Genomic DNA, 15,441 nt, shown 5'->3' with positions numbered 1-15,441 from the left:
AGTCATGACTGAATGAGAGAAGGAATGAATGACAGGTCCAGAGTGAGATGGGTGAGGTGGGAAAACCAAATTTACTTTTTGCAGTGAATTTTCTCCAGCAGCAATGAGTAAACACAGAACCAGATGTCCACACTGCTCCCCGCCCCCGACACCCACCCCAAGTTTTGCAAGCTAAGGTGTGCTGAAGATGGCACATCAGGCCCAGAAGGGGCCGCGGATTGGGTTGCTGCCCCCTCTACCCCAGGATGGTCTGACTGGATGCCCTGGGCCCAGGGCCAGGCTACATGGCTGCTGACTCAGGCCCCGCTGGCCAGCTCAGCATTCCTGCCCTCCCCGCTGAATTGGGGCTATTGAAGCTCTTTGTAGGGGGGTTAGGCCACTAGTCACGCCCCCAACCAGAGCCTTCCCTGTGCTGAGGGCTCTTCTCTGGGAGGTGGGGGGCACAATGCGGCCCCTAGGGGGTCAGTCTGAGAGTGCTCTGGCCACCAGCTGCTATTCTGGGGGTGTCTGGGACTGAGGACAATCCTGGGTAAGCTGGTCAGGTTGGCATCAGAGAGGGGAGCCAGGGGAAGGGAACTGCCCTGACCCTGCTCGTCCCCCCTGGCTTGGGGGTGGGGGTCTGTCTCTCTGCATAGGCTACAGTGTGTAGGTGAGGGTGCTGCAGATTGTCCTGCCTCCCCCGTCAGACTGGAGCTTCCCTAAGGCGGAGTGGTTTCCCCATTAGATTGGGGGCATCACAGGGTACAGACTAGGTCTCCCCCATCATGCAAGGACCAGGAGTGGTTTGAAGCCTTGCCCATCAGACCCAGAGCTCCCCACACCCAGGCATTAGTGTTTAACTTGGGAATTGTATCTGGAGCCCCTCAGCCTGAGCTGGGGGTCCCAGCAGAGCCATGGACCAGCTGTCCCCAGAAGAGCCAACACTTCTCTAGATAAAATGTCCCCACCCCTGCCCACCTCCTCCCTTTCTGCCCGTCCCCAAGCCAGGATCTGCGCTCCAATCCCAGGCTGCTTGGTCCTGTCAATGTGCTTTTTCAGGTATGGGGGAGGGCCAGGTGCCATGAAGCCAGTGTGGGTTGTCACTGTTTGGTGGGCATTATTGCTGGCATCCACGCTGGGGGCCACCAGGAAGGGATCCCCAGAAGAGGCCTCCTTCTACTATGGAAACTTCCCACTTGGTATGTGTACTCCTGTGTTGGGTTGTCTGTCTGTCTGTCAGCTTGCCCACCTTGACTGGCTTGCAAAGGAGGTTGGTGTTTTAGCTTCCTTACAGGCAGGACAAGGGAAATAACTCCATGCAGTTGTTCTAAAATAAAAGAGGTTCTTCATGGATTTTTTTTTTTTTAAGTATAGAGATAGTAAATGCTAATCAGAGCTAAAATGGTACAGATAAATGCTTTTACTGTATGATGTCTTTCCTCACCCTACACCCCTGCCACACATGCTCCCACTCCGAGGGAGAAGGCCAGGCTGTGGGGGACAGGGCCTGCCTAGTGGTCCAGGAATAACAGCCCAGGGTCCTAGTTCTGGGTGGGGAGTGGGAGGGGGCTCAGGGCCCAGCCTGGGGTCTCCACTCGCAGGCTTCTCCTGGGGCGTGGGCAGTTCTGCCTTCCAGACCGAGGGTGCCTGGGACCAGGACGGGAAAGGGCCCAGTATCTGGGACGCCTTCACACACAGCAGGAAGGGGAATGTGCTTGGGGACGAGACAGCAGATGTGGCCTGTAACAGCTACTACAAGGTCCAGGTGAGTGATGGGTATACATGTGTATGATTGAGCATCAACTAAGAGTTAGGAAGTGACCTACTGAAGGATCCCGGGTGACAACCAAGTACTCTGCTAAACACTCCTGACCCTGAATCAGCCCAGAAGGGAGGGGCTAGTGATGACCAGGGCTTCGGGTGGGGGTATCAGGGTGTGGGAAGGTGGATTGTAGGAGGAAGGGGAATCAGGGCCTCACCTGAGCCAGTGCTTTAGTCCAAGTGATGGGCAATTGAAGGGTTGAGGCTGTGACCTTAGGTCCTACAGGCCACAGTGGCCTTAACCCCGGCCCCTGCATGGGAATAAGCACCCTGTGGAGAGCATGGGACCAGCTCATCCTCAGTTCCTCTGCTTAGCACCCGCTTTCCTCTCTGGCTTGGGGATCCATCACCCAAGTTTATTAGGAACACCCTGATGGATTTCTCAAAGCACCCCCATATCCTATATTTTACTTGACTCCTGGCATAGTCCCAGGAGGAATTGAGGGCAGACAGCATCCCACTTGGGGTGTAAACAAAGAATATGGACAGGAGGGAGCCTTGACCAGGCCCAGCTGACCCTGCACTGCACCCGCCCCCATCTGCACAGGAGGACATTGCTCTGCTGAGGGAGCTGCACGTCAGCCACTACCGCTTCTCCCTGTCCTGGCCCCGGCTCCTGCCCACGGGCATCCGAGGTGAGCTGGGCCACCCTTCTCCAGCCCAGGTGGGGCTCTTTTTGGCCATGTTGGCTTTGGGACATGTCTAGGGTGGGGAGAGAGCCCTTGAGCATGGTTTCCCCAGCAGCATCTCTCATGGGTTCTACAGGTAGCTGGGCTCTCAGGGGTAGATTTCCCACTGTCTGAGACCTGCTGGGGTGACATGCCTTCGCACCTGTGAAAAGCCACAGGGCCCAGGAATACTGCACTTCAGAAGGTCAAGGCCAAGGCCCTTTCTTGTCAAGTCCCCTTTTATTTCACCTTTAGCTGACCAGGTGAACAAGAAGGGAATCCAATTCTACAGTGACTTCATTGACGCCCTTCTGAAAAGCAACATCACCCCTGTTGTGACCTTGCACCACTGGGATCTCCCTCAGGTGAGGCTGTGCAGGCTTAGTGGCCCAAGGGAGAAGCTCAGCTCAGCAGGAAGGAACCTGATCTAGGTACCCGGGGTTGCCAAGGTGGGGCAAAGGATGGGGACTGTGCTCTAACTTGGGACAGAAAGATGACAGGGAGTGAAGAAGAAATGTCTCTACTCACCCACAGCACGGAGGTCACACTGGTTGAAATGATGTTTGTTATAAGTGATAAGCATGACTTTTGATGTTTTCTAAAACATTAGGCCTAGAAATAACAAGTCAAAATATAAAGGAATTTGGAGTTCCCATTGTGGCACAGTGGAAATGAATCTGACTAGGAACCATGAGGTTGGGTGTTCAATCCCTGGCCTTGTTCAGTGGGTTAAGGATCTGGTGTTGCTATGAGCTGTGGTGTAGGTTGCAGCCCTGGCTCAGATCCTGTGTTGCTGTGGCTGTGGTGCAAGCCAGCAGCTGTAGCTCCTATTCAACCCCTAGCCTGGGAACTTCTACATGCCATGGGTGCAGCCCTAAAAAAGAAAAAAAGAGAAAAAAAAATATAAAGGAATTTTCTGGTGCCTCAGTGGGTTAAGGATCCAATGTTGTCACTGCTGTGGCGCTGGTAGCTGCTGTAGCTTGGGTTTGATCCCTAGCTGGGAACTTCTGCAGGCCTCGGGTGCTACCAGAAAAAAAAAAAAAGGCTTGAAACAAACTATAAAGAAAGCAGCATCTTCTGAGCAAGAGTTGATGGGATAATAAGTTTGTTAGCCTTTTTCTCCCAGTTTGTTTGAGCTAGCACCTATGTGCTCATAAATAAGCACCACTCAAGCAATTTCTGTGAAGTTTCAACACGCTTATGAACATCGCTATTCAAGAAATTTTTTGATTCATTCCACGAGGCTCCACGGAGATCATGGCCCAGCTGGCAGAGGAGCTGTTTAGTAACTACACCACAGCCACAGCAACATCATGGGATCTGAGCTGCATCTATGACCTATACCACAGCTCACAGCAACGCAAGATCCTTTAACCCACTGAATAAGGCCAGGGATCGAACCCACATCCTCATGGATACTAGTCATATTCTTAACCCGCTGAGCCACAATGGGAAGTCCAGAACCCACTGTCATGACAGAGGCTTCTAGGAAGTTCCTGACCTTTGCATGGCCCTTAAAAAATCCTAATTAGAGCTTCCATGTCCAGCATTGCATCTTATTTCTTCATATTCTTTATATTCAAGATTCTCTTCCCATAATCAGACCTCTTTCCTCTCATAATTTTTCTTAAATATCCAATGTATCAAGTTCCTTTTAGCTGTGAGAATCTCAAGCTTTCTCTGCTCCCTTCCTCTTGTCAGTATAAGGTATGTCTCCACATTTATGTCGCCTCACAGTTCATCACTGCCCCTGTCTCCAATCTTAATGCCCAAGACCCTTCATCTTTGCTCCCCTTTCCACTAAACGTCCTCTGTAGCTGTAATCACCCATGTTTCTCCCACAAAATCGGCCACCTGGCTCTAAAACTCTTTTCTAGAGATGGACCCTTGAGACACTTGCTTTTCTCTCCACTTCTCTGATTACAGCTGCTCCAAGTCAAGTATGGCGGGTGGCAGAACGCGAGCATGGCCAACTACTTCAGCGATTATGCCAACCTGTGCTTCGAGGCCTTTGGGGACCGGGTGAAGCACTGGGTCACTTTCAGTGATCCTCGGGTGAGCAGGGCCCCCCTCCAAGTGGGAAAAGCCACCTCCCAGTCAGGAGTGTACCTTGCTACTTCTCACGGGTCCTATGGTCCCCACTTGCCATCCCTGCAGACAATGGCAGAAAAAGGCTATGAAACGGGCCACCATGCTCCTGGCATGAAGCTCCATGGCACGGGCCTGTACAAGGCAGCACATCACATCATTAAGGTGAGGTGGGTCTTTCTGGGAGGGAAGGCTGGGTTTAAGGCACAGGGGTGAGCCCCAATGTCAGCTAAGCTCACCCCAGAGGCCCAAGCCTGAGCCCAGTCCTCTGCCACTGCACACCTAGCACCTTCACACCATCCCCTATCTCTCCATGAGGACATATGAAGGACTGTCCAGTCTTCCTGCACCCTGCTGGACACTGCCACCCAGACAACCTAGTGACTGCTCCCTAGGGTTTGCAATCTAGCCAGGGGGCTGCAGCACATGCCTGTGAAAACTTGTCACCTACAGGTCTAAACTGTTTTGTGAGGAATGGTGACATGAGGAAGAGGGATGACAGTGAGCCAGGAGCTAAAATCTTCAGTGAATGAGCAGAAGTAACTGGAGGTTGAAGGACAGCAGTAGGAAGGGGTTAGGGGTGCTTATCTGATAGCCTGGATGTCAAAGGACCTGGAATTTTTGAAGGGGGAAGGAGAAATCATTTGGAAGCAGCAAGAAAGAGCAAGGCAGACACTACCCTAAGGTATGTGGGATGTGAGCGGGGAAAGTGGCGTCTGCTGGAAAGAGCTGTAGCGGAGGCGGCCTTTAGGCCGGCCAGGCTCAGTTAGGGCAGAAATTGAATTAAAAATTGTGAGGAGATGCAGAAGGTAAGTTACAAGGCTACTGGAAGGGCTTGAGAAGCAGGGGAGGGATGGGTCACATTCCAAGATATATACGAAGGTCCAGGAGATGATGACTGAGGAACAGGGATGTGAGGCCTGACAGGATGATCCCAGTGACCTCTTAAGGGAGGGTGGACAATCTGATCAAGAAGGCAAGCAAGGGACCACTGGGGACATATCATATGCCTCAAATGTCAGCAAGAGAACTTTCTCATTCTTTCTATACTTGGCTTAGGATTTCTTAAACTTTGAATATTAAAAGGGCAGAGCTCTGAAAACATCAGTCGGTCACTTGGAGAGAATATGTAGAAAAGGCAGGTTGGCACAGTTTGAATTCCACTGCTCAAGACAATTCCAGATACTTGGTACCTTCCTAATTTCCTAAGCACCTATGTTGAAAGCACTGCCTTGTTTCTGCAGGGGACAACCAGGAACAAAGCAAGACATGTTAGCAAAAATCCTAGAAACAATAAAAACACAGAGTGGTAGAGTTCCCTTTGTGGCTCAGTGGTTAAAGAACCCAACTAGTATTCATGAGGATGTGGAACTGATCCACGGCCTGGCTCAATGAGTTAAGGATCCAGTATTGCCTTGAGCTGTGGTGTAGGTCACAGACGTGGCTCAGATGCTGCGTTGCTATAGCTGTGGTGTAGGCTGGCAGCTGCAGCTCTGACTGAATCCTAGCCTGGGAAACTCCATGTGCTGCAAGTGTGGCACTAAAAAGCAAAAAACCAACAAACAACAACAACAACAAACAAATCCCCACAGAGTGGTGGCTTATCTGTTTAATTTAGACCAAGTTTCCTTTGTAATATAAAGAAAAAGGAAGAAGAAAAAAATAAAAAAAAAAGAAAGAAAGGAAGAAAATGGAGGTCAGACTATGGACTGGGCTATTCAAGGCTGGGCTCATGGGAAGGATAGGACTTAAACTGATCTCCAAGAGTGAGAGGAGAGAAAGGCCACCTTGGGTTGAAAGGAGGGAGGGAGTTGGATGAGGCCGGTACCCCTGATGAAATCCTTCCTCTTCCAGGCCCATGCCCAAGCCTGGCACTCCTACAACAACACATGGCGCAGCAAGCAGCAAGGTGAGCCCTGCCACCACATGTGTGGGTAACAGTTGAGTGACCAGAGGAGCAATGTCCTTTAGCCTGCCATCCCCTTTTCTTTCTTTTAAGGTTTGGTGGGGATTTCATTAAACTGTGATTGGGGGGAACCTGTGGACATTAGTAACCCTGAGGATATAGAGGCTGCTGAGAGATACCTACAGTTCTGCCTGGGCTGGTTTGCCAACCCCATTTACGCCGGTGACTACCCCCAAGTCATGAAGGACCGCGTCGGTAAGCCGTGCCATGTTTTAGGACTCCAGATCCCACAGCAACAGTATTGAGCTCAAGTGAAATGACTAACAGGCAGGGGGATGGAAGAACACGCTGGGTTGGTTTGGATGAGGACAACCCAGCCCTCAAAGCATTCAGAACTGGTTACTCGAATCGGGAGGGTGGGGAACACCCAAACAAACTCCTAGATCCAGAAATTGAGAGTTTCAGAACCCGTGTTGGGGGTGGGGGATTAGCAATTGTCTGAGCCGCTCTTTCTTTTGTGTTCTGTTGTCCTGTCTTCTGTTGCCTACTCCACTCCATACAATGCAATCAAGTAGAAGTGAGAAGTCAAAGACACGGTCAAGGGTGGTGTCAGTTCTATTGCTGGTTCTTTCCATCACGTGAGAAGTACTTTCCAAGCTCTGGTTGCCACAGTGTCAGAGCATAAAGACAGAGCTCACAAGGCTGTATTAATTTTGATGCTCTTAACTGGCACATAACAGAAAACTCCCAATAAAATGGCTTGAAAAGTAGGGGATTTATTACCTCACTTGAAAACCAGAAAGAGTGGTCCAGGGATAGTTAATCCAGCCCTCAGGGATGTCTTTGAGAAGCCAGACTCATTCTATTTTTCCACTCTGGCACCTTTAGCTAGCCTATCTGCCACTCCCCATGGCCAAAGGATGGCTGCAACAGCTCCAGGCATCACACCTTTACACATCAACACCCTGAGACAGATAAAAAGGGACTAACACTGTTATATATGTATGTTTTTAAGAACAAGGAAAATCTTCCCAGGAAACAGCTTCTACTCCCAGCTGAGTTCCCTTTGTGCCTCAAGGGACAGAGCTGTCACAAACCCCAAGGTGTCCTATACTGCAAGAGGCTGGGAAGGGGCCAAGACTCCTAGAAAAGATGTGGCCCTTTGGAAAAGGTGAGAGGGAGGGTATAAAAGACAAAAGGTATGGGACTACTGGGAAGGCAACCAGCAATGTCTGGCCATAGGAATACGAACAACTACTGTGTGCTTTAGGGGTATCAGCCCATCGGCCCACATCGCCTTAAAAAAAGAGACAAGGATAATATTGAAATAGGTTATAATCTCACATAGCACAGCTATTTAGATATTTGACTAAGATAGAATGTTTGAGTCAACATTTAACAAATATCCCTTTCTAAAGCACCATTTATCAGACTTATCTGGAATAGGAAGCAGCAAGTTCTAGTTGCAACTCTGCCAACTAACCAGTGAATGATTCTAGGCAAGGTGCTTCACCTCTTCCTGTCTCAGTCTTTTCATCTCAAAATGAAGGGATTAGACAAAATAATCCTTAAAAATCTTTTGACAATAGCAGGGACTGTGACTCGCCTATACATATACTCTCAAATCTTGAGAATGATTTCCTTAAGATGCATCAGGAAAAAGTCCTCCTGATGGGTGTCAGTGTTCCTGCAAACACACCCATCATTCCCATGCTGCATTTGCTCTCCTGGCCCTCTGCAGAGGCCACTGCAGGTGCCACAACAGGGTTGTACTAAAAGGCCAAATTGATTGCTTCTCACAGAGCAGTTCTTGGACTTAAGGCCAATAATCTCAGACCCCATCAACTCCAAATTCCATGATAATTCAAGTGGGAACAGGACTCAGTTTTCCCCCCTTACAATGTGAAAACCCATCTAAGTAGTTTGGGTTTTGGGTTTGTTTGTTTGTTTGTTTGAGCTTTATTGAGTATGACTGACAAATGAAAGTTAATATTTTCTTTAGTAGTGAAAGTATTCTGCCTGAAATCTCATTTACAAATTACTTCCAGGCATCTGAAAAGCACTCTTTCATTCACTATAAACATATGAAGAAAGGTAATTCTAGATCAGTGCTGCCCAACAGAACTTTTGGTGATTATGGAAATGTTCTACATCTCCTGTATCTGTGCTGTTCAATATGATAGACTGTAGCCATTTGTGTTTATGTACATTCAAATTAAACAAAATTAAAAATTCAATTCTTGGGAGTTCCCGTCGTGGCGCAGTGGTTAACGAATCTGACTAGGAACCATGAGGTTGCGGGTTCGATCCCTGGCCTTGCTCAGTGGGTTGGGGATCCAGGGTTGCTGTGAGCTGTGGTGTAGGTCACAGACTCAGCTTGGATCCCACGTTGCTGTGGCTCTGGCAAAGGCTGGCAGCTACAGCTCTGATAGACTGTAGCCATTTGGACCCCTAGCCTGGGAAACTCCATATGCCGTGGGTTCGACCCTAGAAAAGGCAAAAGGCAAAAGGCAAAAGGCAAAAAAAAGACAAATAAATAAATAAATAAAAATAAAAATTCAATTCTTCAGTGTGACTGGGATTTCCAGTAGCCATATGTGATGAGGGGCTATTGTATTAGACAGGGACTAATTCCCATGTTTTTCTCAAATTACTAGATGTAACTGAGAATAATAGCATGCTAATATTTTTACAGGATTTAACAATACAATCTTTCCATTCATTTAATCTAACCCAATAATCTCTTTGGAAACATTTTTATGGCTATATTTTAGATCAACTCATAAAAATGTTACCTTTCTTTATATGTTTAAAACTTTTTTTGCACAGATTCTACAAGGACATGTTTCAAATTTTTGTTTTCTTTTTTTTGTTTGTTTTTTTAGGGCTGCACCCTCAGCATATGGAGATTCTGAGGCTAGGGTGTCTAATCGGAGCTACAGCTGCCGGCCTACACCAGAGCCACAGCAACACCAGATCCAAGTTGCATCTGCAACCTACACCACAGCGCATGGCAATGCCAGATCCTTAACCCACTGAGCAAGGCCAGGGATCAAACCAGAAACCTCATGGTTCCTAGATGGATTCGTTTCTGCTGAGCTGTGACGGGAACTCCCAATTTTTGTCTTTAAGGCCACACCCATGCATAGGGAACTTCCTATGTGAGAACACTGCTGATCAGTGTATGCACTTTTAAGTACACAATGCTCTGCATCTTTGTTACCTGAACATCTGTCCTGGTACTCTTCCATGTCGGTATATGAAGCATTGCCTTGTTCGCTCTAATGGCTGCACAGTGTGGTAATGATGGACATCCCATCATTTATTGAACTAGTCTCTCCTGATACTAGCAGCTAGTATCACAGCTGTAATTTTCATGTAGATGAATTCCAAAGCCCAGGATGTGGATAACAGCTTTTATGTCAGCCTGCCAGTATCATGGTATGCAACAACAGAATGACTGTGAGAAAAATAAAACTTGGTTAAATTCTATTTTTTTTTTTTCTCTCATCAGGAAGAAAGAGTACAGAGCAAGGCCTGGACATGTCGAGGTTACCTGTGTTCTCACTCCAGGAAAAGAGCTACATTAAAGGCACATCTGATTTCTTGGGATTAGGCCATTTTACTACTCGTTACATCACAGAAAGGAAATATCCTTCCCGCCAGGGGCCCAGCTACCAGAACGACCGAGACTTGGTAGAACTGGTTGACCCAAACTGGCCTGATCTGGGGTCTAAATGGCTATATTCTGTGCCCTGGGGATTTAGGAGGCTCCTCAACTTTGCTCAGGTGATTATCACACCAAGCTAAAGGACACTTTTGATCAGAATTCATGCTCAGGTGCCTATATTTTAAATTTAAAAACCTCTGTTTCAGAAGCTACTAGATATAAGACTTAAAGAAAGACTAATGCCTACTATAAATAATCATATATATAGATTACATATTATCATAATTACATGTATATTATGTATATATTATTACATATAGAACTTTGGGGGTTTTTTTGGCTTTTTTTCATTTTAGGGCCACACTAGCGGGATGTGGAAGTTCCCAGGCTAGGGGTCAAATCGGAGCTATAGCCACCAGCCTAAACCACAGCCACAGCAATGCAGGATCCAAGCAGTGCCTTTGACCTACACCACAACTCACAGCAACGTTGGATCCTTAACCCACTGAGCGAGGCCAGGGATCGAACCCACAACCTCATGGTTCCTAGTCGGATTGTTTCCGCTGCGCCACAATGGGAACTCCAATATAGAACTTCAAAATAAAATTCTTATTTCATATGTAGTTATTTTGCTGCCCTTCTTACCTGTAATGGAATATGTGGGAAAACAAGATCTGAAGCACATTTTTTCTAAAATTCTTTGTCAAGAAATATAGTCTTTCATATGAACTTGCCTCCTGCCTACATTCATCTCTAAATAAATATGTTAACTGGCATCTACTTAAACGCTAAACACATCCAATTAGAATATGGCAGGCTTCAATATGTACTCTCATGATCCCTTTCAGGCTCAATATGGCAATCCACCCATATATGTGACAGAAAATGGAGCAACTCAAAAATTACACTGTACTCAATTATGTGATGAGTGGAGAATTCAATACCTTAAAGAATACATAAATGAAATGCTAAAAGGTAAGGTACAAACCAAGACTGTCTTCATAATATCTTTCTATTTAACTTGGACAAAAAATTGATAATAAATGAATTGACTAAAACTGGTTTCTCATAAATAAAGACATTTATGTGAAGACAGATTACCTTTACACTATTACTTTTCCAAGTAAATGAAATATATTAAAAATAGAACAAAATGTTTTTTCAGCTATCAAAGACGGTGCTAATATCAAAGGATATACTTCCTGGTCTCTGCTGGATAAGTTTGAATGGGATAGAGGATACTCAGATCGATATGGATTCTACTATGTCGATTTCAACAAGAGAAACAGGCCACGCTACCCAAAGGCTTCAGTTGAATATTACAAGAAGATTATCACTTCCAATGGGTTTCCCAATCTGAGAGAGGTAGGAATAATTGATGTTACTCATTCCAGATTTTAGAAGAGCTGGCCAGATGTGATGCACAAAATTTGGCAAGCACCTGGGAGGGGTATATGGGAATGAGGCCCTTTGTCTCTCCCCTAACTCACACCACCTCTGCTTATTTGCTTAGAATGGGGTAAGAACACCTCAAAATGCAATCCTAGCACACAGAGCATTAAGGGTGGACTAGAGTATATAGGAGTCTTATTTCCTTTAGGTTTTGATAGTCAACAGAGACTCTGAGTTAAGTTTTATCCTAAATGCTGTGTCTTAATACAAACAAATACTACCCATTCTTCAACATACATGAAAAGTTAAAGTAAATCAAATGTATAATGACCATATAATTTTCAAGTCTCTTCCCAGACATACAAATGCACTAGTCCCAAAATTAGATTTACAGTAATAAAAAAATAAAAATAACCCTTTAAAACCTCCCATTTTCAAGGTCCTGCTGTATAGCACAGGGAACTATATTCAGTCTCTTGGGACAGACCATGATGGAAGATAATATAAAAAAGGGAACGTTTATATGCATTGCTGGGTCACTTTGCTGTATAGCAGAAGTTGGCACATTATTGTAAATCAATCCTACTTTAATAAAAAAATTTTTAATTTATTTTTAAATTTATTTTTTATTGTTACTTCCCCAACACACTTTTTTTTTTCTTTTTTCCACTGTACAGCATGGGGACCCAGTTACACATACATGTATACATAATTTTTGCTCCCATTGTTGTGCTACATTGTAATTTTTAAATTTTAAAAATAAAAAAATTAAAATTAAAAAACCGTCCCATTTTCAATAACCTACAAGTTTTTTTTTTATCAGCTCTCTACTGTTTATCAATGTTGCTGAACCTAATAGCAGGGAATTTAAGTTGTAATTTAGAGTGTCTTAATAAAAAAAAAAGTCTCACTTGTTTACCAACATTCTTTTAGGATGAGACTAGTGGGACTGTAACTTGAAGCAGTGACTGACAGCTATCAGGCATTACTAGAAAAGCACTAGATTATTAGCTCAAGAATAAAGACTGTTTTGTGGTTCTCTCACAATGATGCACATGGGTGTCCAATAAATATTAACTGATTTAAACTATATGGAGATTTAAGAAATTATTTCTTACCCAACATTAATTACAAAAATGATTTCAAACATAAAAAAAAACTAGTCTAAAACAACTTTACTCATCAAGTGGGTTTTTATCAGGTGGAAAGTTGGTACCTCAAAGCCTTGGAAATTTGCTCTATCAACAACCAGATGCTTGCTGCAGGTGAGTTTAATTCTCCCCTTTGATAATAAAACCATGTTAATTACATAATAATATTACCAATGTATCAAAAGGTGGACCCACCTTAAGTCAATCTTCCAAAATAACATGATTAGAAAGGAATCCTTTTCCTTTACTTTGAAGCAATGTCAAATTTCTATCAGCATTAAAATATATTTTTAAAAATCTATCATGAAACAAATATTTTAGGAGTTCCCTTGGTGAGGCAGTGGGTTGAAGATCCAGCATTGTTAATGCTGTGGCTTGGTTCAATCCCTGGCCCTGGAACTTCTGCATACCATGGTGTGTCAACCCCACCCCCAACCTACCCAATTTATCTACTCTAGTTTAATTCCTTCTGAATCATATTGCAAATTTTATAAATCTACTATTGTGTTGGAGTTCCTATTGCGGCTCCGCAGAAATGAATCTGACCAGCATCCATGAGGACACAGGTTCAATCCCGGGCCTTGCTCAGTGGGTTCAGGATCCAGCTTTGCTGTGAGCTGTGGTGTAGATCACAGACTTGGCTCGGATCCCACATTGCTCTCTCTGGCTGTGGTATAGGCCAGGCAGCTACAGCTTCGATTTGACCCCTAGCGCAGGTGCAGCCCCAAAAGACAAAAAAAAAGAAATGCCAACACATATTGTTTGTTTCTTTGAATTTTGTCTTTCTCTCTATATAAAAGTAATAAGAGAAATATGCTTCCTATTTGAACAAATTCATCTTTAATGTGGTTTCAGAGGTGGAAAATGTTAGACTAAATCCTACAATTTCAGCTGTTTTCATAGGCCAACAGACTACTGTTCACTTTAACCTTCATCTAAATAATCAAGCAATATTAGTATTCCATTAAATTAAAATAAACTTAATGTAAGAGACATGGTGTAGAACTTACTGTTGAGCCTATGAGCTCCATGGGAGGAGGGCCTGTGCTTTATCTCAGTAACCAAAGAGATAAACATTATACCTGGCACAAACATGAAAGGAGGTATTATGTAAATATCCACAACTATATTAATGTACTTGAATATGCTTATCAAACTCTTAGCTATGTTAAGAATCACCATAAAAATTTCAAAATAGAAATTCTTATACCTCTTAAGATATGCAATAACATCTTTTTTTTTTTTTTGGTCTTTTTAGGGGTACACCTGTGGCATATGGAAGTTACCAGACTAGGGGTCAAATCAGAGCTATAGCTGCCAGCCTACACCACAGCCAAGACAATGCAGGATCCATGCTGCATCTGTAACCTGCACCACAGCTCACGACAACACCAGATCCTTTACCCTCTGAGGGACGCCAGGGATTGAACCCACGTCTTCATGGATACTAAATGGGTTCGTTACCACTAAGCCACAATGGGAACTCCTGCAATAACATCTGTGAAAGACTACATATGTTTCCCAAGGAATTTTCTTTCCTAAATCCCCCCAATAAGAATTATAGAGACTGTGGAATATGGCTGCTAACATTCTGAGTAAGCATAAGTGTTGGCAAAGACTTTACTACAGTACCTGTGGAAGAATCAGATTTAAGCATCCTTTATTCATATTTTCTGAAATATCTTAAAAACCCTCAATTTTTTTTAACACTTAATTCACCAGGTTCTCTTTTATGCCAAATTAAAATAATGTGAAAGTGTGATGGTGCCATTTTCCAGGTTTTTTCAGACAGTTGAAGTTTTCAGGATGAAGCTACATTCGCCACAATGACCACATTCTATTCTGCTGTGTTCTCTCCCTCACTGCAGAGCCTTTGCTAAGTTACATGCAGATTGTATCCGAGATCGTGGTGCCTACAGTCTGCACCCTCTGTATACTCATTGCTGCCGTTCTCCTGGTGCTCCTCTTGCGGAGCCTGAGCTGAGACAGGGTCACCTGTTTTGTAGCTGCATCTTTCACAGAGAACCTCCAGGATCTTCTTCAGGGGCGTCCTCATTTTTCTGCTTCAAAGGTTTACATACATTTCTGTTTTCAGGTTCTCTGATGATTACCTTTTCTTTTTTTCCTTTTTTTATTTTTTATTTTTTTGACTTGTGCTGGAATTTAAGAATTAGAAAATAAAAACAAGCATAAATGAAACAAAAATTCACCTATAATCTCATCCCTCTCAAAGTCAATGTTAATATCTTGCTGTATTATGCAAGATTTTAAGAAAATCAGTGTGTATTATGCACCAATTTTCATTTTGCAACATTATTTTCTGATTTGATTTCTCATTTTAAATGTGTCAAGAAATAATATTTTCATGTAGAAATGACTTCCATTTCAGCACTGCCCTACACATAACAATCCTTTCAGGCTGTAAATTCCATCAAGCAACCTTGAAAAAGCGTTAGTGGGGACCAAGTAAATGGGCCCATATGCTCTTTTAAGAGAAATTTTCTTTTCTTTTCTTTTTTTTTTTTTTGCTTTTCAGGGCACCCGTGGCATATGGAGGGTCCCAGGCTGGCGGGGGGGATTGAATCAGAGCTGTAGCTGCCAGCCTACACCACAGCCACAGCCATACAAGATCTGAGCCACGTCTGCAACCTACACCACAGCTCACAGCAACACCGATCCTTAACCCACTGAGCAAGGCCAGGGCTCAAACCTGCATCCTCATGGATCCTAGTCAGATTCATTAACTGCTGAACCACGACAGGAACT

General features: G+C 44.5%; 2 protein-coding genes across 2 annotated transcripts in view; one reads left to right on the top strand and one right to left on the bottom strand.

Annotated features, from left to right (window-relative positions):
- The first annotated feature begins 1,035 nt into the window (after positions 1–1,035).
- On the top strand, positions 1,036–14,895 carry LCTL (lactase like). Its single transcript, XM_047767132.1, has 13 exons — positions 1,036–1,178; positions 1,581–1,744; positions 2,348–2,435; positions 2,724–2,833; positions 4,395–4,523; positions 4,626–4,721; positions 6,411–6,465; positions 6,556–6,717; positions 9,977–10,251; positions 10,981–11,107; positions 11,298–11,497; positions 12,726–12,789; positions 14,544–14,895. The coding sequence occupies exons 1-13, from the start codon at positions 1,061–1,063 to the stop codon at positions 14,657–14,659; spliced, it is 1,704 nt and encodes a 567-aa protein (XP_047623088.1). The 5' UTR covers positions 1,036–1,060; the 3' UTR covers positions 14,660–14,895.
- Positions 14,696–15,441, bottom strand: part of ZWILCH (zwilch kinetochore protein) — a 43,053-nt gene continuing 42,307 nt past the window's right edge. The window contains 1 exon segment of the mRNA XM_047767131.1: positions 14,696–14,831. The gene's annotated coding sequence lies outside the window, so the exon portion shown is untranslated.

This window comes from Phacochoerus africanus, chromosome 2 (genome assembly GCF_016906955.1).
Source record: "Phacochoerus africanus isolate WHEZ1 chromosome 2, ROS_Pafr_v1, whole genome shotgun sequence".
NCBI lineage: Eukaryota > Metazoa > Chordata > Mammalia > Artiodactyla > Suidae > Phacochoerus > Phacochoerus africanus.
Note: the sequence above shows the minus strand (reverse complement) of the source record. Positions and strands in the feature narration are given on the sequence as shown.

Coding starts and splice junctions, on each gene's coding strand:
- LCTL (XM_047767132.1), top strand. CDS start 1,061: ATGAAGCCAGTGTGGGTTGTCACTGTTTGGTGGGCATTATTGCTGGCA. Junction 11,108..11,297: donor CATAAATGAAATGCTAAAAG/GTAAGGTACAAA, acceptor ATGTTTTTTCAG/CTATCAAAGACGGTGCTAAT. Junction 12,790..14,543: donor CAACCAGATGCTTGCTGCAG/GTGAGTTTAATT, acceptor CCCTCACTGCAG/AGCCTTTGCTAAGTTACATG.